At 34.7% G+C, this 23,063-nt stretch overlaps 1 protein-coding gene across 6 annotated transcripts in view; it reads left to right on the top strand.

Annotated features, from left to right (window-relative positions):
• LOC126831049 (myoblast growth factor receptor egl-15) overlaps positions 1–23,063 on the top strand; it is a 52,742-nt gene that overhangs the window by 21,226 nt on the left and 8,453 nt on the right. For 2 of the 6 annotated variants that reach the window (XR_007684117.2, XM_050561653.2), the window contains exons 2-13: positions 5,785–6,147; positions 9,103–9,387; positions 10,803–11,096; positions 13,103–13,237; positions 15,116–15,169; positions 16,812–16,900; positions 17,066–17,128; positions 17,838–17,948; positions 20,110–20,275; positions 21,088–21,198; positions 21,790–21,992; positions 22,621–22,734. Coding sequence is in view for 5 of the 6 variants with exons in the window: in XM_050561653.2 (XP_050417610.1) it covers positions 5,785–6,147; positions 9,103–9,387; positions 10,803–11,096; positions 13,103–13,237; positions 15,116–15,169; positions 16,812–16,900; positions 17,066–17,128; positions 17,838–17,948; positions 20,110–20,275; positions 21,088–21,198; positions 21,790–21,992; positions 22,621–22,734 (1,988 nt within the window). In the remaining variant the exon portion in view is untranslated. The remainder of the gene's footprint in view (positions 1–5,784; positions 6,148–9,102; positions 9,388–10,802; positions 11,097–13,102; positions 13,238–15,115; positions 15,170–16,811; positions 16,901–17,065; positions 17,129–17,837; positions 17,949–20,109; positions 20,276–21,087; positions 21,199–21,789; positions 21,993–22,620; positions 22,735–23,063) is intronic. The other 4 variants (XM_056102769.1, XM_050561654.2, XM_050561655.2 and 1 more) reach the window with 4 other exon arrangements.

Genomic DNA, 23,063 nt, shown 5'->3' with positions numbered 1-23,063 from the left:
AGCGAGCCACCGTCTTTCCCACTTAGCCACCTTGACCCCCTACAGTACATGTATATTGTGTATCAGGAAATGTTCATTAGATTATTACACACTTCTTACTGTCTGAAGGGCCTGCATGTCCCATATCGACCTCCACTTCCATTACCAACATAAAGTCACCTCCATTTGTATTAAGCATACCCAAGTTTTAGACAAATGTCTCTAATCAAAGTAACCCTGTATACCCCATTAAAGGTGATGTATAAGACGGCTTTCAAATCAGTCTGTGGTCAGTGTTTAATCATAACAAGTTCACTGTAGCTAAGACATTCAGTAATGGTATGGATAATTACACCGTAATGACCCTATAACCGGTCAGTCTATCAGAAGTTGTGGTCTGTAATGTAAGGAATTAGAAGAAATATATTACTTTGCCTTTTCAATCTTTCTATCTATAACGGTCTCGCCACTATTTCCAGTCTATCAATCAATGTAAAGATATTTGGTTAATGTTATTTTCTACATGAATCATCTGTAGAATTTAATATACCAGAAGAAAATTATCCTGGGCGCGATTATTTTTAATACAAATTCAATTTGATAGAATCGCAATATAGAAGATTAGATTTAATTTAGTGCTGTAGATTTAATTTGGTGCTATAGATTGTAATTTGGTGCTATAATTGTAATTTGGTGCTATAGATTGTAATTTAGTGCTATATTTTGTAATTTGGTGCTATAGATTGTAACTTGGTGCTATAAATTGTATTATAGATTGTAACTTTGTGCTATAGATTGTAATTTGGTGCTATGAATTGTAATTTGATGCTTTAAATTGTAACTTGGTGCTATAGATTGGTAACTTTGTGCTATAGAATGTAACTTTGTGCTACAAATGTATATTATAAATTGTAACTTTCTGCTATAAATTGTAATTTGGTGCTATAGATTGTAATTTGGTGCTATAAATTGTAATTTGGTGCTATAGATTGTAATTTAGTGCTATAAATTGTAATATGGTGCTATATATTGTAACTTGGTGCTATAAATTGTATATACATGCGAATACAGTGTTTACTTGAGCTTTATTCAAATAAACGGAACCCCCTAAATATGATAACGTATCTTAGTTGATGTATTACCAACTAATCGACTGTAGAGACTGATATATTTGATTAGAAATTGTTACGTTTTGATTTATCAAACGAAATAGGATCTGTGTTTTAATCAGATAGATCAGTACAACAACCAGGCCCGTAGCCAGCTTGCTAGCTTCGGAGGGGCAGTGGAGTTTTTAGGGGGGGGGGGGGGCACACCTGGCACAGTCTACAGTAGGTATTTTAGAGCTATGGTCGGCAATTTTTTTTTTCGGGGGGGGGGGGGGGGCAAAACATTTTTTCGGGGGAGGCATAGCCCCCCCTTGCCCCCCTCTGGCTACGGGCCTGACAACAACCAGTTATAAGGAGGGTTTTACCATCAAAATTCTATGTTGGTCTGGCAAAAATTGTGGTCATGTTTTGTGGTCATGATGGGAAGATCCCATCGATAGTTACCATTCTGCGACCTGACATTCTTGAGTTACCCCCCACCCCACTTTCCCGAAAAAACTTTGTTAACACACTGGAGATGACAGTTTTGAATCAATTTTCTTCCAATTTTGTTTAATCAGAGAGGGAAATGGGGTTTAACATCCACTTGACACAAACTGGGTCATTTTGGGACTAACATATGGTTCAGTTTTATTTCAATAATTCGCTTCGGCGTAGGGGTCTTTAGCGGTGGGAGGAAACCGGAGGACCCGGAGAAAACCCACAAGGTTTAGTTTAGTAATGAGAGGATGAACCCTATCAATTTCTATAGATTAATATATTAGTAAGTGCAGGGGGACTGCACCACACATAATTTACACAAAAACAAATATACGGACAAGACATATTACGCAGAAATCACAAACAAACTCACAATTTAAATAATTAACAAATAATTAAGTATTAACTAATATCTGTTACCTGTTGCTTATATTTAGTAGCTCAGTTTATTCTGGGTTCAGTCAGTGTTAAATTCTAAATCAATAATCATATACAGTGTAGAATATTGAACAAGAAAGCCATAACAATTTGATGTATGTCATATTTTAAAACTGTAATTTGTGCCCTTTAGCTATTTTGGTATTTTATTACATGTGTTGAAGTTTTAACACATGTAAGAGTGTTGATAGATAATCGTATTTTTATGCAGAAATTCAAACGAAAAGACATCGATCAATTTTTAAAAATAATATTGTTTCATTTTAAATTGCCAAGTATATAGTCATTTGCCAAAGGGGTTTAATTTTGAAGTTTTTTAGAGATTGATAAATAAAAACAATTTTAGCAAATATTATTTAAGCTTATATACATGTATATAAGATATGAACAAATAGACATGTACAGTTTTTTTTGTATAGGAAAACCAGGGAGAATGTTTATATTAGTAGTAGGAAAAAGCATGCAGAAATATGTGTGTTTGTGTCTGTCTAGATCTGTCCCAATGGCAATATGCATCAATTGTTATGAAAGAATTTGTAAAGATTATTTTTCATAATCCAGTTGATAAAAGACTACTCCGCCCGAAACACGTCCTGCAATATATCTTTATATATTCCGTAGCAGTCTCATTGGTGTGTTGCTGGGGGATTACTTTTCTTAATCTTTTTTGGAGGATTCTGTTTTCCTCTCTGCTCCCAGCGTATCACTGAGATCCACGCCCACCCGCCCAGTTCCAGGGATTCTTTCCACCCACTATTAACACATTAGTGAGAAGCGGTTCGTTGTTGTCTTGGATATAATTGTTACCCTTATGAACTTACATGATGATATTTAGAACCACATAAAATTATCAGTTCCATTACCTTGTTTAAAATGCATGTGAGTATGGGTGTGATCTAGAATCTTGAAGTAGTAGTTGATAAGATGAGTCATGTGACTTTGATGTATTTGTATTAAACAGATCAATACAATACTGTTATTTAACTAAAATAACCTGATGTCTGATCTGTAACGCTGCATTATACATGTGGGTGTGGTCAAATGTTGGAGTGAGCACTGCTACCTGAAGCCACTCAAAACAGCTCAGATTTCATAATGCATGTACAATTAAATCAACCTGATGTCCAATCAGTAACACAGTATTATACATGTAGGTGTGGTCAAAGCACTGCTTAGTTATACTCTCCGAAGCCACTCAGAACGTCCCAGATTTAGCGCTTGCAATATGCATGTTTAATTAAATCATTCTGATGTCCATCAGTAACTTAGCATTATACATGTAGGTGTGGTCAAATGTTTTGTTAAAAAAATGTGGTTGGAATGAGCACTGCCTAATTATGTCTTTGCTACCCGGAGCCACTCAAAACAGCTCAGATTTTTGTTAGTCATTCCCAGGAACTGATGATATTGTCTTAATTTCATAGGTCCTGCAATATGCATCTGATTGGCTATTGATCATTGATTGTAGGTCAAGTTATTTTTAGAGTTGTGAAGTTTTTGAAAATCCCTATAACAAGTGTATTTAATTAGAAAATATACTGGTCGTTACGCTCAACATAAATACTGGCTCCATGCAGTCAAGAAACTTGATTATCAACTGACAAATGCGTGGAGAGAAAGAGAGAAATGGGGGTTTAACGTCCACTCGACACAAACCATGTCATTTCTGGACTAACGCGTGGTTCAATTTTATTTCAATAATTCGCTTGTGCGTAGGGGTCTTTAGCAGTGGGAGGAAACCGAAGGACCCGGAGGACACCCACAAGGTTGAACAGGCAACCCTACTCCTTGTCACGTACAACCAGGGAATCGAAACCACACCAGTTGACTCAATGACAGACCTTATGATTCAACATGCACACACTAACCATCCCCCCGACCTCCCCCTGCGTGGAAATGATAGAGTATAACAGGCAAATGAAATATGGCGACATGACCATCTAAAAACAAAGAAATTCTAATAACAGGTAAACCTGAAGACTTTGCATTGTAGTAAAATCAAAACAAGAAAGGCCATTAACCTCATTTCATTTCATTTTTGGCTTTTGGCATAACAACACCCCTAATAATAAAAAGATATAACTAGTAATAGAATGTAGCTTCTTTTTTTTTAGCAAGTGTTTACCACTTATTATATTGCTCCTAGTCTGAGAAAATAAACTGTAATTCAATTTTTCTGATCTGTGTTTTGAAAGTCTGGAGACTGGTTTACAAAGTAAATATTAATTATGTTACATGCAATCAGATTAAAATACAGATTTTTTTAATACTTTCGATGGCCTACACTACATGAAGATCTGACCGATTCAAGTTACTTTTGACCCTATGACGATAGACATTTGATTAACCAGTCAGGATTGATGTTTCTAATGGGTTACCAACAGTTCCGTGAACCGCACACCAAAAACTCGCCGTAACAGACCGTTTCATTGGCTGTTCCCTCTCATCATCAAGGCCTCGAGTTCAGAAAGATTCTCAGACTTACGTTAAGAATTTACTCAAAATGGTTGCCTTATTTTAACTAAAATATAACCCTTTATAAAACTTTTGTTGTTTTAATGTATTAAATACACCAATAAGAAACTATGTGCAAAGTGTTTTGTTTCTGGATCAAAGATATTGACTGAAAGTTGAGTAAATTCTTAACTTAAGTCTGAGAATGCCTTGTGAACTTGGGTTATATAACAACTCTCCCAGATCCTAGTGTAGTAAAGACAAGTAAAACGAAATTTTGAACTATAAAAAAATGAAACGAAATAGGATCTGTGTTTTAATCGGATTGAGTTACATGTGTAAATTTAGGAAATTGGAATGGAGAGAAAGATCACAACATATTATTGAAAAGCACACAATGGGAATGATGTTGGTCGTATGTTTTATTGACAACGGTGCAATATAATGTGCACGTAAGCCAGCTGCTAACAGTATATTTTAATTACTGATAATATATTATTGCGCTAAGAATAGCATCAATTTATACAACAAAGGGTGTCCAATGTTTTTTAATTTCACAATTTAGTATATAATATTGAAACACTGGAAAATATATTGATTGTATTTGGTGAACACATGATAATTGGGAGATTAAATTGATGTACATGTAGTATAATGGTTTTATATGATGTCAGCTCCCATCATTTTCAAACGGATTTATAGGAATAAAGGAAAGATGATCTTATGATGGATAACCTTGTTTCACCACCAGATGGTCTATTGAATTAAATAGTTTGCGGTTGCTTTGATGTACTAATTCACGTTTCAAGCTTTTGTTTTGTTTAAAGCGTTTGTTTGATCAGAGTTTGAATTTTTAAAACTGTTTTTTTTTTAGATTACAGCTAGAGGCACTATTCTAGTAAGCTAATGGAAATTAAAGAGATGCATAATTCTAGTGTAAAACTGCTGAGATATTTATCACTGAAAGGGGAGGTTGGATGGCCGAATGTTTAGCACATGTGCATGCTGTATCATTAGGTCTGTCATTGAGTCAACTGGCATGACAAGGAGTAGGGTCGGCTGTCCAACCTCGTGAGTTTTCTCCGGGTCCTCCGGCTTCCACCCACTGCTAAAGACCCCTGCACGCAAGCGAATTATTGAAATAAAATTGAACCATATATTATTCCCAAAATGGCCTAGTTTGTGTTAAGTGGACGTTAAACCCCATCTCTCTCTCTCTCCCTCCCTCCCTCCCTCTCGTTAGCCCAGTCGCAACATTTCTGTCTACTTACATAATAGACCAATGTATGATCAAAGAATAATTTTTCTTGTTCTTTTATTTCAGTTTCAAGTTTATCAGAAGTATTTCTATTAGGACCAACAGACAAAGCAAAATTAACTGGTGAAAATACAGTGTTTCGTTGTTCCCTGTCTCAAAATACAACCTTTAGAACAATACCAGCAACTGTACCATATAAATTGACTTGGACCTATAGACCCGTTGGTGCATCAAATCACACAGAAATAGTCAAGTGGACTCGATATTTCGATGGAACATATAATCGTGAATCGAGTAATCCTATTCGTTATCCAGAAGACAAAGCCACCCGATTAAGTATACCAGATACAAGACCAGAAGATGCTGGATTGTATTCGTGTTCTACAAATCTTACAAATGAAGTTATGTCAGCAGAATTATATGTACTTGGTAAGTATTTTGATAAATTGGAAAACGAGGAGGGGTACGGCAACACTCCCTTAAATAAGTAGAAAAGCTGGACAGGCTGGTACATCTGCTTAGGATCTGGGTCAAAAAATGATGCCAGCGGGGCAGAGTAGTAGAATAGATAAAATTAAAGAAAAGGGTATTGCACCCGAAACATTGGATTGATATAAAGATCTTTTAAATCTACAAGTCTGTTGCTGGTTCTGTTTGGCGGGGATTCTTTAATTTTATCTATTCTACTACTCTGCCCCGCCGGCATCATTTTTTGATCCCTTTTTCAAGAAAAGGGTATTGCGCCCGAAACGTTGGATTTATATAAATCTACAAGTCTGTTGCTGGTTCTGTTTGGCGGGGATTCTTTAATTTTATCTATTTTGATAAATAATAACGGTCATTTATTAGCTGCCGTCGATCTTTCTTCCATGTATATATACGCTCGTTTTGAAATGTGTTCATGTATTGTTGTCGCTCCCATTGATATCTGATTGTCTTTAAATTGATACACTGTGTTTAAGGTCATGAGATGAAGAAGCCTATTGATTTTTAACAATTTCTGATAGTTACTGCCAGAGTTATGGCCCTTGATACACAGTGTTTAAGGTCATGAGATGAAGAAGCCTATTGATTTTCAACAATTTCTGATAGTTACTGCCAGAGTTATGGCCCTTGATCACTTTCAAAATTCTTGTAGATGCTTTAGAGGCTAAAGTGAATATACCATTGACTTTAAATTTATACACAGTGTTTAAGGTCATGAGACGAAGAGGCCTATTGATTTTCAGCGATTTCCAATAGTTAGTGCCAGAGTTATGGCCCTTGATCTTGTAGATGCTTTAGAGGCTAAAGTGAATATTCTACTGACTTTAAATTTATACATAGTGTTTAAGGTCAGGAGTCGAAAAAGTGTATGGTTCTTGATCACTTTGAAAAATCTTGTGGACGCTTTAAGTTATCATTCGATTGATTTAAATTTATACACTGTGTTTAAGGTCTCATCTTTAAGGTCATGAGACGAAGACTTCTATTGATTTTCAAGGATTTACGATAATTACTGCCAAGTTTAAAATGGCCCTTGATTACTTCGAAAAGTGTATTGATTTTCAATGATTTTTGATAACTTGAACAGCTAAATCCATGATATTAAATGTTTTGTTTCCTAAATATTAGCATGGGCCAGAACTAGAAGCCAAACAAATTCTACTGAGTTGTTACTCTTAATCAGATTTTAGTGTATTGTACATGTAAATGTCTCATTACGAACAAAAGAAGAAATAAGCGACAACTCTTGTTGACTGCCTGGACGACTTAGCTGCTGTGGGCGTTTCATTTGAAACATTGAATTTAAAATCTAATCGGCACAACCACATAAAATGAACAATAGTTATTGATTCTGGCGAACAGTGCTGATACAGAATACAATTTGTATTTTATTATCATGTCCTGCATGAAGATTGTAAATGTAAATTTAATGATTGGTGCTAGTTATAGATAACAGCTTGTTGCATGTATTATTATTCAAGTAATAAGGTTATTATAATAGAGGGAGGGAGGGAGAGGAAGAGAGAGAGAGAGAGAGAGAGAGAGAGAGACTCAAATAAATATTGAACCCCCTCCCCACACCCTATCTCTATCTCTCTCCACCTTATGTTTTTAAATAGCTAATATTTAATCATCTACAAACCCTACTAAAACAAAGAAAGAGAGAGAGAGAGGTTTAACCTCCACTTGACTCAAACTAGGTTATTTTGGGACTAACATATGGTTGAATTTTATTTCAATAATTTGCTTGCGCATAGGGTTCTTTAGCTGTAGGTTAGACAGACGACCCTACTCCTTGTCACAGACAACTGTGGAATCGAAACCAAACCAATTGACTCAATGACAGACCTTATGATACATCGCACACGCACTAACCATTCGGCCATCCACTACCTCCCCCCCCCCCCCCCCCCCCCGTCAATATTAGGCAAAACACGTAAAAAAAAAACATATGCCACAACCTGCAGTGATAACATAGCTGACCATATATTGTTCACTGAAAACAGAATTATAATGTTTTGAAAAGATAATTGTCAGTTATCACATTGCTGGTACTTATCAAGTTCTGTTTTTATGATGTTGTTAAGGCTAGATTATCTTGTTTTTTGTGTAAATTTCTGTATTGGTATGAGCGGCCTAGGTAAAAAAAATTAAATTGGATGGTGCGAAGTACATTTTCTTACAAAATTGGTTGTGGAAATAGCTGGTTCTGTTAGATGTTTCCAACATTTTCGGGGGAGGGGGGGTGGTCCTTATTCTGTACATAAATACATGTAAGTACAGTATTATATAATGACTGGAGGGGGGTTGGATGGCTGAATGGTTAGCGTGCGCGCGCTGTATCATAAAGTCTGTCATTGAGTCGACTGGCGTGGTTTCGAATCCCCGGTTGTACGTGGCAAGGAGTAGGGTCGCCTGTCCAACCTCGTGGGTTTTCTCCGGGTCCTCCGGTTTCCTCCAACTGCTAAAGACCCCTACGCGCAAGCAAATTATTGAAATAAAGTTATACCATATGTTAGTCCCGAAATGACCTAGTTTGTGTCGATTGGACGTTAAACCCCATTTCTCTCTCTCTCTATATAATGACTGGAACTACATGTAGGTAAAGAATGTTCGTAATATTTTAATACTTTATAAAGTATATAATTACAGTCAGCCTAATGTAGTGAGACAAAAACCAACAGTAAAATACTGAACTTTCTCGCCCAATGTAGGGATCAAACATGTGACCTCAAGGCTACCACTTAGACACTGTGGCTCCCCCTTTAGGTAATAGCGAGTCAGCATCTTACCCACTTAGCCACCATGGCTCCCCCTTTAGGTAATATCAAACCGATTTGATTTGTGAATCTGATATCTATTTATCCTTAAGTTACATAAAATCTTTTCTTTTTCCAGAGAGACCAACATGCCATAATCAATACCCAGAACTTCGTTATGGTCATATAGCCACTTTTGATTGCCATGTTCAGTTTGCTGGAAATAAAGCACCGACTATTTATTGGCAACTTGGTCGAGAAAAGAGGAACACAACTACAGAGATGCATAATTCAACGAGTATGACGGCTACGTTAAATATAACAGCGGGAGTTAATATGAATGGACATATATATAACTGTATAACTACTTACGCTAGGTTAATAAATATACAATGTCAAGCTATGCCTCCTTTAAAAGTTTATGGTAAGTATCCCAGTATACAGTTCTAAAAACTATCGACAGATTGACTCAATAATTATCGTAAGACAGTGTGAAGATCAAAAATTTAATCCAGTACATGTTTCGGGTGATGTGTCCTTCATCTGCTGGGTTTTTTTCGTCACTTTTTGGATATTTTAGGATTTGATGATCAGCAGATTGACTCAGTAATTATCGTAAGAGGATTTGATGATAAAATCATAATAAAAATTCCCAGGCAACAAACTTGACAAGACTGTATGAAGATTAAAAAAATTTATCCAGGACACATTTCGGGCGTTTGCCCTTTATCAACTGGTTATAAAAATAATCCTATTACCGGGTATATATACATGTATACAATAGAATTATTGTGCATGCGCGTAATGTTGTGGATTATTAATCCCTATAGTTCACTGTTATAGGGTCTCTTCCGCCCTTCTTTTCCTTCGGGTGTGATGTTTTTATGTCACCTTTGGAGGATTTGATGATCTTACATGAAGAATTGTACTTATATTTTGTTGAATTTGCCATATTTTTAGACTTTAGAAAAATTTATTATTTACTTACATATAATCAACACAGACCTTTGCCTGTGATGTACACATTTACATGGAAAAATAATTTTGGGTAGGGGAGAGGGTGATTTGATAATTTTGTTCATACTATGGTTGTATATTGTCATGCGCCCAACCATTTTTATGAGCAACTCTATGTAGCTGTGCCCTTTAAATGGACATTTTTTGACTGGTTACGGTATGTGCACAATACAGATGGAGTGTTATAACTAGATATACATGCAGTATTGTGATATATTACAATTGTTGAAAATCTTATAAAATTTTACATTTTATCAAATTACTGGTGTTATCATAATGATTTGATTATTTAGATAAATTAACTTTTAACAACAAATATTCATACGATCAATTTATTTGGCAAAGCCCTTATTAGATCACAAGAATTCTTTGGAGGTGTACCAGCCAAATGTGTACACAATCGGATTAAAATACAGATCTATATTCCGTTACGTTTTTTTATACTTTCGATGGCCTCTACTACATGAAGATCTGACCGGTTGTAGTGGAATGTCGCATCAGGGGTCGTACGAGCGGCTTTTGACCCTATGACGTCAGACTTTTGATTAACTATTTAGCATTGATGTTTCTAGTAGTAGTAGTACCCACAGTTCATGCATCACTGTGACAGATCATTTCATTGGCTAATCCCTCACATCATCCAGAACGTGGGTTTTATAACAACTCTCTTCCAGATCCTAGTGTAGTAAAGACAAGTAAACGAAATTTTAAACTATAAAAAAATGAAACAAAATAGGATCTGTGTTGTAATCAGATTGTTGTGTACATGACATACATGATTTGTTTATTTGATTAATTAAAATGACTTGTTTCATTTTTCAGTTCCTGCAGCCATTACAGACTTAACCGTGAGTCCGAAAAGAGGTAAACTTGCTTACAATGAAGGCTCAAAAGTCCATCTGACTTGCTTAGCTAGAGGGTATCCTCTCCCTCATTTTTCATGGACCTTCACACCGTTCACGAATCCCACAGCCAGTCGACTGATGTCGAGTTCATCATATTATGATATCTCTAGTTTTGAAGAGAGACATGCGGGATTATATAGATGCTCAGTTGATAATGATATAGATGGCGTGGTTTATCAAGATCATCGGGATATTAATATTACTGTAATAAGTAAGTATTTCATCGAACTTTTAAAATCATTCACAACAACTTCTTATTCCCGAAGCAATGGCCGCAAGAAATCCCTCTTTAGCCATTGCTGTATTGAGACTGAAAACTTGAGTCTTTGATGGAGCATGTCTATTCTCATTGTCCAATCAAATCTCTCATGAGTAAAATATGGTATAAAACACAAATTTATATGGAAAACAATCACTGGGTTTATTTCACACTATGTTTCAACAAGTTCCTCTTGTCGTTCTCAAGTAATTAACGACAAGAGGAACTTGTTGAAACGTAGTGTGAAATAAACTCACTGATTGTTTTCCATATAAATTTGTGTTGTATATCATATGTTCAGTTACTAAATGCTGTATAAGGATTTCATGAGTAAAATATAGGGAATTTTTATGACTTAACCGTGTTTGTCACCAGACACTTTACGGTAACATATTTAGAGCTGTGGTTAATCGTGATTGATTTTGTTAGGTCGTTATGTACTGGTTGTTGATTGGACTGTTAACCAGTCATATAATTTGGGACCGAAATTAGTGTTGATTATAATATGAGTGGGATTAGGTCTAATCAAACGAAATGCTGCGAGGAGTATTATAAGTGTGGTGGTGTATGGTTAGCTGCAGAGTATAATCTTTTTTTAATCAGGAACATCCTGATACCACTTCATGACCCGCAGATGTATTAATATCAGATTGTTCTTATAGCTAACTTATACCATATGATGTTTTGCTGTTTGTTAATTTAATACACAGTGGACCACATTTACTTAAATCATGCACACTGTTTTTCTGGGGTTTTTTAAATTAATATTTTATTCAGAAATTGAAAGGGATTGAGAATCAGGCATAGCTTATATGACTTCTCTCCTTGCCTTGATAATGTATACTGTATCATACACAATCAAACTGAACACAGTGGAATATCATTCAGCCATTACATGATCATTGGCATAATGACATCTGTGACAAATTAATTTCATTGTAATATTAACATTCATTAAATTTAATGAATAAATTAGAAGTGTGACCGAAAGTCCATTAATTTGGTGCTGCCTTTTGCACCTACTACTCTCACTTAGGCGCCATTACAACATATTATTTCTCAATAACCACCATCATGTACCCTACCCAGTATGTTTTTTAATTGATGATTAAACATGCATTATGTAAGAGCTACATCTGCCTATTGCAGGTCTTTCTTTAGGCCTGAAATGTTCTCTAAATTATTAATTAGACATTAATTAACTTATCCAGACCATAATTAACTCTCGATGCCATCTTATGTGTCAGATTTTCACTGGATTTGATTTAATCTAAAATTGGATAATCGAGACTTTAGTAATACTGATCAAGGCTAGGTTTAAAATTCGAACGCTAATGTCTCGGTTCAGAGTGGGTCAATTTGACAGCGATTTTCAGCATATTCCCTTTACATTATCTAGTTTTTTAACTATTATAGTGAGAACTGCCAGCTCTTTATCTAATCTCCCATAATGTATCTTTAATGATTAGTGTGTTAATAAAGATGTTACAAATATTTAGATACTGTAAACACTGGTTATCACACAGATCCTATTTCGTTTCTTTTTTTTATAGTTCAAAATTTTGTTTTGCTTGTATTTACTACACTAGGATCGGGAAGAGTTGTTATATAACCAGTGTTCTGGGTGGTGTTAGTGATTAGCCAATGAAACGCTTTGTTATGTCGAGTTCTTGGTGTACTGTACACGGAACTGTGGGTAATCCACTAGAAACGTCAACACTGATTGATTAATCAATGTCTGATGTCATAGGGTCAAAAGCCACTCGTATGACCTCAAATGCGACCTTCCACTATAACCGGTCAGATATTCATGTAGTGGAGACCATCGAAAGTATAAAAAGACGAAACGAAATATAGATCTGCATTTACTGATGATATATTTTTGAGATATATGTGGTTGATTTAACTTGTATGGTCATATTGTAGAAATAAATATAGAAATAAAATTATGTTTTTAGAAAGGAAAGCTACAACTAAAATACCTAATTCCGGAGGTCAAGAGGTACCATATACTATCCATAGAAACAGCCAAGGTGTTCAACCATCAATAGATGCTACTAGCCAAGCACCTAACAACAGTATATTCAATAAAAGTAAGTTTTTATTCATACTCGTTTTCTATCACAATGATAATTTCCCTATTAAGTCTTTATTACTTGTTTTCTATCACAATGATAATTTCCCTATTTATATTCCAAAAGATCTTATACAAAATGGGATTATCGTCTTTGAATATTGGGGTGGAGGGGTAAAAAAGTGTGGAAATAACAAAGCTAAAATGACTTCAGAATGATATTTCATTGATTCATTTACAAATAAATACAATTTAGAACATTTTATCCCCAAAATGCATTTCATTTGTTTGTTTATCGTTATGAAAATTTTCTATTGTTGAAATCTGTTAACCCACATTTCCAGAATAATAGCACGATTTGATAAGAGTAGAATACAGCCTGGAAGAGAAATGAATACCACGTATTGCCCATTATATTGTTATTTTGTATTGCCACTATAATGTAATTCAACAGTATTATATTCAGCCATTTCATGATTGTTTTGTTAAGCCCAACACTCATTCAGTTTTATTTTCCATAATGTTTTACTATGTTTCATTAATTTTGGAATTTCACTTTTTCATCCTAATTTCGTTATTAAATAAATGACCGTCATTTCATCAAACGACATTTTCACAACCAGCAGTGTTCTTGTTGCTTTTGCTTTTCTGATATGGAAAAAGACACAAATAGACGTGTACCATTTTATAGATTGTCCTACTTTCTAAACAGCATTTATGATGTTTTATTAACTCTATGCTTTTCATAAACCTAGTATTCAAAAACATACATGCTGAATTCTTTAATTTAAAAATAACAGGAAATTTTTACTATAGACCATGTAACATTCAGTTTTCTTCATATAAATCCATCAACTGGAAAACATTTTTGTTTTACCAAAACTGTGATGTTTATGAGAATCTTGAAAACAATCTCAGTTTATATAGATTTTAATGAATGAGACATTGTAAGAAAACAAGTATATAAGTACTTCCTCCAGAACACCTGATGCTAGGCTACAGTAGATAAAAACTAACGGCTTACTTTTGAATTCTAAATCAGGGGTTGATTATTTATAATACTTAACTTGTTTAATTTATTACGCAATGTCTTAAAGTAGCGAAATCACTAATATTTGGGACCTAGAAATTAACACAAATGGGTCCCAACGCATATAATATTGTAATATTAATGTATATAAACTGACTTACATTCAATCGTTTCTGTAATTTCTAATCAGTTATGTTCAGCGAAATACGCCAAAAGTCACAATCGAATTGCAATCTCTAGCATCTAGTTATTCCAGTCTACACCGATAGTGATAGTATTTAATGGACATGCTCTCCAGATAAGAATATGGCGTCACCATTTGATATGACTTGTGGAATATGTCTAGCCTCATTCTTTGAGTCCCTTGTTACAAATGACACTGAAACGCATGGTAAAATGGTTATTTTATCTTAAATATTGGATATCAGAAGCCCATCTTTTCCCGGTAAGATCACAGCAACAGTGTTGATTTAAATTGACAAATAATTTGTGTTTTCAATGTCGAAAACAGAAACGATTGAATGTAAATCAGTTTACATACATTCATATTACATTATTATATGCCTTGTGATCCATTTGTGTCAATTTCTAGATCCCAAATATTAGAGATTTAGCTCCTTTAAGTTTTAATTTTATGTTTTGTTCATTGATTTCAATTTTAAATTTATTTCATATTGTTTTGTTAAATGTGCATGGACAGGGATGTAAATCGATATTTATTGAACTTTAAAAAGGCTTCCAATTTTTATTGTCTTTTTTATTTTACATTATTTTTATTTATCTTTTGTTTAGACTTTTGTTTTTTGTCCTCAACGTTATATTTTTGGTTTTGAATATTCTGTTGCACTTTATGTATCTTAATTTCAGATTCTTCCAAATCTCTCGACTTTGTGGAAGCCTCTTTTAAATACCTCTCTATTTGTAAGTGTGCACTCTATTTTTCTATGTGTTTAAGTTGCTACGTTTATATGAAGAGATCTTTTTTGAAAACCTCATAAATGTGACCCTATTTTTATACACTCACATTTTCATGTGGACATATTATCCCATTGCCCCTGTCCACCTGTACGTCCAGACATCCGTCCGTTTGTCCAGACATCCGTCCGTCCACAATTTGTTTGTGGACACTATACAGTCACAATTTTTATCCAATTTTGATGGAACTTGAAATATAGGTAGGTCTATCTCCCAAAAATCTTTGTTCCTTTCCATATTGACATGTATTGGACTGTAACGTCATGGATTACGGCCCCTGATTGTCCGATCTAAAAAAATGACAGTTGAGTTCGAATTTTGTGAAAATCGGACTGAAGCTGCCTTTCTCTAGCATTTTCTCTATCCATCTCTTGCGTGTTAAAACAGTGGTTTAAAGACCAATCAATTTTCAAGCAATATGTCTTTTGTTTTTAACAAATAAAAACTATTTAAAATGTATGAATAGATCTCTCCATATATTGTGAATGTAGATGTTGTAGCCTATTTACTACTGCACACTTTTTTTTGTTATTCCAGTCTACTGCATGACCAATTGTTTTTTTATTGTGTTCTAGAAACAATTCACGTTTTATTGATTTTTTTTTGATTTTTTTTAATGAAGTATCGGACACATAACAATGGTTTTTTTTAAGAGGATAAAGTAGTATTAGACACATGACAATGGCCTTATAGAGCAAAAAACATGTTTCAGATTTTAATTTGATTTAATGGATCTATTTCTGAGAACTGTTTCTTTGGAAATATCTGATTTCATTCCCAGTTGTTTTTATCGCACTAACATGGTAATTACTGGTAATAATAGATTGATTCTATGTAGATTGTAAACTGAACTAATAATAGAAAAGTACCTCAGCGTCTCTAAATCATGTATTTTAGTAGCAAAAAATTAAGTGTTTTTGTAGGGGGCCGGTTGGATGGTCGAATGTTTAGTGCATGTGCATTGTATCACAAGGTGTGTCATGAAGTCAGCTAGCGTGGTTTCGAGTAGTTTCGCCTGTACAACCTTGTGGGTTTTCTCCGAGTCCTCCGGTTTCCTCCCACTGCTGAAGACCCCTATGTGCAAACAAATTATTAAAATAAAAATGACCTAGTTTGTGTCAAGTGGACTTTCAACCTCTCTCTCTCTCTTTGTTTTAGTAGGGTTTGTAGATGATTAAATATTAGCTATTTAAAAACAGAAGATGGAGAGAGAAAGAGATAGGGTGTGGGGAGGGGATTTATTGCACGTCTAGTATTATATACCCCACATGTTTATTGTTCTGTTTTTGATTTTTCACATTCTGATCAATAGTTATATAAAAAGTTGAAATTCTATTGGTCTTTAGAATTTAGAACTTAAATAGTTATGGTACAATCCACAACTGCTGTGGGAGTGAGGCCTAAAATAAATGATGTTCGAGACATACCACATGTAACTAACTATGGGTTATTTTCAAGTTATATAGGGTCAGTTTTATATGTAGTGTAGCACAATCCATTTGATAGATATGTGAAACTATTTTATGTATTTAATGATATGCAAGTCTTAAAACAATAAATATAGTAAAATTTTATATTTCTCTTGCAGTTTCTCCATATGCTATCGGAGCATTAGTCAGTGCTGGTTTAGCTGTATTATTAATCATTATATTTGTGGTTATTGCCATGAGAATGAAGGTTAGTACATCAAGAGTTCTGCCCCTTTAGTCTAAAGGAAAGCAACACTACCCTTCAAACTTTTTCTTGTTACCAAAATAAATTAATTTTAAGTTTATTATGTTAAATGTTACCCAGATTTTAAGATACACAATTGATATTTTATTTTTTTCGTTATATTTATAGCTATATGAGCAAATAAAACACAAAAAACAACCTAACTATATAACAACTACTGGTAATATCAGGGTATGACAATACGACTGTCCTTTAGCTTGTGCTTTATCATATCATATTATATAACCAATCCTTATTATTATTCCAGTGCTTTCTTCTTGGTTGTTCAAAACTAAGGAAGCTGCTTACAAAAATTAGAAAAGTTTTTTCGCCGCATTGGCCACTTTTCTTTACTATTCCTTCTTTAGCGTAATTTATATCGCAATATTTTAATTTATTTTTTTAAAGAATAGAATGAATCAATATACTGGCTGTTAAAAGTGCTTTTTATATTTTGATTATCTAAAGAGTAATTGCTTTTAGACGTATATAAACAATTTAGCATTTTGTCATCTGCTATTATTTGATAAATTTTGAAAGCTTAGATTTCCAATTTTTCTAGGGCCTTTATGATGCTGCAGATATTATATTAATTATCTAGTTTTAAAATAGATTCAACCATGCTTAATTATCAAATTATTATACTGGCTGTGATATTATGAGAGGGAATGTCCATCTTTGTAAATCAACGGCACCTCATCCTATTTTTGATATCGTTCAACAACTTTCTTATTTTGTTTTTCACCTTTAGCCACATGTAGGTCGTATAGAAAAGAGAAAGTTAAGTATTATAATTGTCCGTTTCTAGTTTGAACAACCAAGTATTATGAAAGTTTGAACCCCACCTGGTATATGGTTCTTTCATTGATTCTAGCCAAATCTTAATTCTCCATGTTTACAGAAAAAAGAGCATAAAATGCGTGAGAAGATGGCGCGGTCGCACGATGAAACACTGGATGATCAAGAAGTTGAACTATTGGATGAGAGTGTTCAGCTACAGTCTGACTATAGGGTGGGTGTCTGTGTGCATGATCTGTCATACACAAAAACACATAATTATCAAAAAAAAACCCAGCTACTTATTTAATTAGGCGACATTTTGAAGAGTATTATCTCAATGTTATCAAGCTAATACTCTTCGAAACGTCGCCCAAATAAATTATCAGCTGTTTTTTTCATCATAAGTATGTGTTTTTTTGTATTGCTCTATCCAGTTACTAATTACATCTAAAAGCTTATGGACTTTGACGTTTATATTTTGATTAAATGTGAAATATTTGTTTTGATATCTTCATACTGTTCTAGTTAATTTATCCTACGTAGCAAAATATGCATACTACCAACTGTAACTGGATAATATCTCACCTTCTTTTTAAAAGAGGGGGAGTTGGATGGCCGAATGGTTAGCATGTGCGCGCTGTAGTATAAGGCCTGTCATTGAGTTAACTGGTGTGGTTTCGAATCCCCGGGTGTACGTGACAAGGATTAGGGTCGCCTGTCCAACCTCATGGGTTTTCTCCGGGTCTTCCTGCTTCCTCCCACTGCTAAAGACCCCTAGACGCAGGCGAATTATTGAAATAAAATTAAACCATATGTTAGTCCCGAAATGACCTAGTTTGTTTCAAATGTGTGCAAAATAATGGTGGTAAAATAGCAAGATTGAAGAAGTTAACTGTATGAATATTTCACATTTAAACCTTGAGTGGCATTTAGCGATTGAGCATGATAAAAAAAAAACACGACACAATTTATATGAAAACAATCACTAGTTTATACACATATAGCACGACGTTTCGACAAATATTCTCTTATCATTTTGACAAATAATTCACATTCTGATTAAAATACAGATCTATATTTCATTTTAGTTTTTTTGATACTTTCTATGGCCTACACTACATGGAGATCTGACCAGTTGTAATGGGAGGTCGCGTCAGGGGTCATTCAATCGGCTTTTGACCCAATGTCATCAGACATTTGATTAACCAATCAGCGTTGATGTTTCTAGTAGGATACCCACAGTTCCGTGCATCGCACACCAAGAACTCGCTGAAACAGACCTTCTCATTGGCTAATCCCTCGCATCAACCAGAACGCGGGTTATATAACAACTCTTCCAGTGTGTAGTAAAGACAATTAAAACGATATTTTGAACTATAAAAAACGAAACAAAATAGGATCTGTGTTTTAATCAGAGTGTATGATGATTGGAAATGGGAAGAGAATATTTTACTTGTTGTAGTGTCATGCTATATGTGTATAAACCAATGTTTTCCAAAATTGGGCTCTGGTTTTTTTTTAAAAGTTTAATTTAAAGTCATTGAGTTTTAGTTAGATTCTATTTTTATTTTGCCAACTTTCATACTGGAAAGTGAGTAGTCGAGGAAAGCAAGCATGTTCTGCTTTATATTTCAATTGCTTAAATATGAACTCTGCCAAATGTATGTCAGAGTTATCAGACATTTTAAATGAATTAAAATGGTTGTGTTAAAGAAACCGGTATTGTTTTCAACATGTATTTTACTTTCATTTTGTATTAGTAAGCAAATGGTATCAAAAATGATTTAGTTTAAATTAATTTATATACGACTTTGAACACATTGAAAATCTGTTTGGATGCTTAATAAATGTTGGAATTTGTCAGAGTTATCATAAGATTTTATATACATTATGCTTCGATAATTACTGCATGGGTTGTCACCCTTGATCACTTTTTACTGTCTTGTAAACATGTAAGTCACTTGTTAAAGAATCGCAACACATCAACCTTTATGGACTGCACGGATAACTCATCTGCTGTAGGTTTGTCTTTCTTTCCTTTCTTAGTCCGAACCTAATTTGTGTCAAGTGGACCTTAAACCTCTCTCTCTCTCTCTCTCTCTCTCTCTCTCTCTCTTTTTAATCTATCTTTAAGGCAGCACAGAAAGCTAGAAAACTCATCAATGATATAAGAGTTAAAATATTTATATTCTAAATTAAGATCAGATTACAAAACAAATTAACAACTGGAATTAAACCTTCAATCAAAGCCCATAAGTTAGCAACCCTGCCTACCATCCATATTGTCTAGCAACCCTGCCTACCATCCATATTGTCTAGCAACCCTGCCTACCATCCATATTGTCAAATTTGTTTAAAGTATTAAACCAGGAATTATATATTAATATTTATAGCCATCAGAATATAGTAAATTACGAATGAGTTGGGAAATACCGAGACGTGATATTAGACTGGTAGAACAGATTGGTAAAGGATCGTATGTTGAAATATGGAAAGGACGAATGAGAAAAACACCAAGCAGTAATGAAATCGTTCGTGTCTGCATCAAAAAACTTAATTGTAAGTAATCCATAATTTATGATGTCTGCGAGAGAAATATCTTCAGGATGTTAAGCGGTTCATGTCTAGGAATCTTTGAGGATCACAATCTGGCCCCCTGAGTTCACAAAGCATTCTCAAACTTATAGTTATGCTCCTAGTGGGCTAATGAAGATGGGCATATGCCATACAGTGTGCTATGAGGGAAATTTTGCCCGGGCAGCGGTACTACTCTTGTATTGAATTCCAACTGTCAAGGGAATTTTAAGTGCACACCAATGCATACACAGGCCCTCTGTTTTTTGTCCCATCAGATCGACTAGATAGCTCTTCTTGTTAGGCCCTCCGTCCTGCATCACTGACAAAGGGAAACCACGCCGGAAAATCCGTATGAACTTTCTCGACCAATGCAGTGAGATCAAACATGTGACCTCCAGACTTGCGGGCCAGTGTCTTACCCACTTAGCCACCTTGGCTCCAACACATTCAAGATTTCTGATATTTGACATAACGGTTTCAATGTAAGGAACATTGGCGTTTACTCTTTATCATCTTTGCATTCCATTTGTCAAAAATTTCTTTTATATATATATATATATATATAATGGTACAGACATGGATTTTGGTTTATGTCCCTGGTCAGCAACATAAGTCCGGTGCAATATAGCCCGGTAGGAGCTTGATATGCCATTAAACTCCATTTCATTTCAGTAATTGATCTTGAAAATTCTTTAAAGTTTCTTCTCAGCGCACGCTGGGTTTGCAACCTAGTAAACTGCTTGACTATCTTCATTTTAGAATTATTGTTTAAAATATATCGTCTGTTGTTACAGCTGAAGCGAGTGAAAAAGAGAAGAGATTTTTCCTGTCGGAGTTAGAAGTATTAAAGATGATTAAAACTCATACTAATGTTATCAGACTAGCTGGTAGTTATACAGCTAATGGTAAGTACTAACATATGTTTTTTTTAAACAATATTTTATTCACAGGATACCAAAACAAGCCAAAGGCTTATATAAATCGGCTTCCATATGTTAAACCCGAAATGACCTGTTTTGTATCCAGTGAACATTGAACTCTCTCTCTCTCTCTCTCTCTCTCTCTCTCTCTCTCTCTTTGGAAGATGGAGTATTGTTAAAATTCCATTGAATTCAGATGCTCATTCTGATTGAAGACACAGATGAGGACAGTAATCCAAGCTTATATGATTGACTAAGTGGGGTTGGATGGCCGAATGGTTAGCGTGTTGTATCACAAGGTCTGTCATTGAGTCAACTGGTGTGGTTTCGATTCCCCAGTTGTACGTGACAAGGAGTAGGGTTGCCTGTCCAACCTCGTAGGTTTTCTCTGGGCCCTCCCACTGCTAAAGACCCCCTACGCGCAAGCAAATTATTGATATAAAATTCAACCATGTGTTAGTCCCGAAATGATCTAGTTTGTGTCGAGTGGACGTTAAACCCTATTTCTCATGATTGACTAATACTTAATAGATTGAATTCTTTCCTGTAAAAATATTGATTTGTTTATTTTTCCAGAACCATGGTTAATGATGTTAGAGCTTGCTAGTGAAGGTTCATTACAAGAATTCCTACAACAGTTTAGACCTGGACACCATGTTGTTATTAAACGTGGCGAAAACGAGGGAGTTCGTCTTCGATCTCAATCTTTATCTGCTCATAAATTATTGGCTTTATCAGCCCAGACAGTTAGCGGTCTCACTCATTTAACCAAATTTAAAGTAAGTTATTTAGAATTCATTTTTCAGGAAAAAAAACAAAACCCCAATAACTAGAACAGGTTATACTATAATATTGATGTTATAGCCAGACTGTTATACTAGGTATGGTTAGCACGTGCGCAATGTATCATAAGTTCTGTCATAGAGTCAACTGTCATGGTTTCGATTCCCCGGTTGTACGTGACAAGGAGCAGGGTCTCCTGTCCAACCTCACGGGTTTTCCTACGGGTCCTCGAGTTTCCTCCCACTGCTAAAGACCCCTACGCGCAGGCGAATTATTGAAAAAAAAAAAAAATTTAAACCATATGTTAGTCCCGAAATGACCTAGTTTGTGTCGAGTGGACGTTAAACCCCATTTCTCTCTCTCTCTTTTACTATCCCGTGTTATTATATGATTAAGACTGAAAATAGGGCATTTTCAGCGGCAGCACCATCCGATGGAATAAACTCCCAGCAACATTAAAGGAATCCAGAACTTTAAAGTCCTTTAAATCATCCTTGAAGACTCACTTATTTAACTGTGAATACCAAATGTGACAGTGCAGCTCAGCGCTATCGAGTAGAACAGTTCTAGATGAGAGGCGCTATACAAATTCGTTATTCATTCATTCATATTTTGTTTTTATAGCTGGTGTATTATCGTTTAAAGACAGCCAGTATACTTTGTGCTAAAGGTGGAATATGTAAATTATCTGGTTTTGGTTTTCCCCAAGATATAACAGAACGTAATCAATATGAACCCGTAAGTAATAATATTATTATTATTGAGATATATAACTGTGATTATTGAATGAAAGATATATTATGGGAGATTAGATAAAGAGTTGACAGTTCCCACTATAATAGTTGAAAAATAGATAACATAAATAGAATATGCTGCAAATTTCAGTAAAATTGCTCCACTCTGAACTGAGATATTAGCTTTTGAATTTTAGGCTAGTCTTGATCATCATTACTAAAGTCGGTACGATAAAAAACAAAGTCTCGATTATCCATTTTTACGTTTAATCATCCTTCACAAAATGTATTCAAATTCGCTAAATATTGCAGGCTAGCAATGACGCTGAGAGT

Source organism: Patella vulgata, chromosome 8 (genome assembly GCF_932274485.2).
Source record: "Patella vulgata chromosome 8, xgPatVulg1.2, whole genome shotgun sequence".
Classification (NCBI taxonomy): Eukaryota; Metazoa; Mollusca; class Gastropoda; family Patellidae; genus Patella; species Patella vulgata.
Note: the sequence above shows the minus strand (reverse complement) of the source record. Positions and strands in the feature narration are given on the sequence as shown.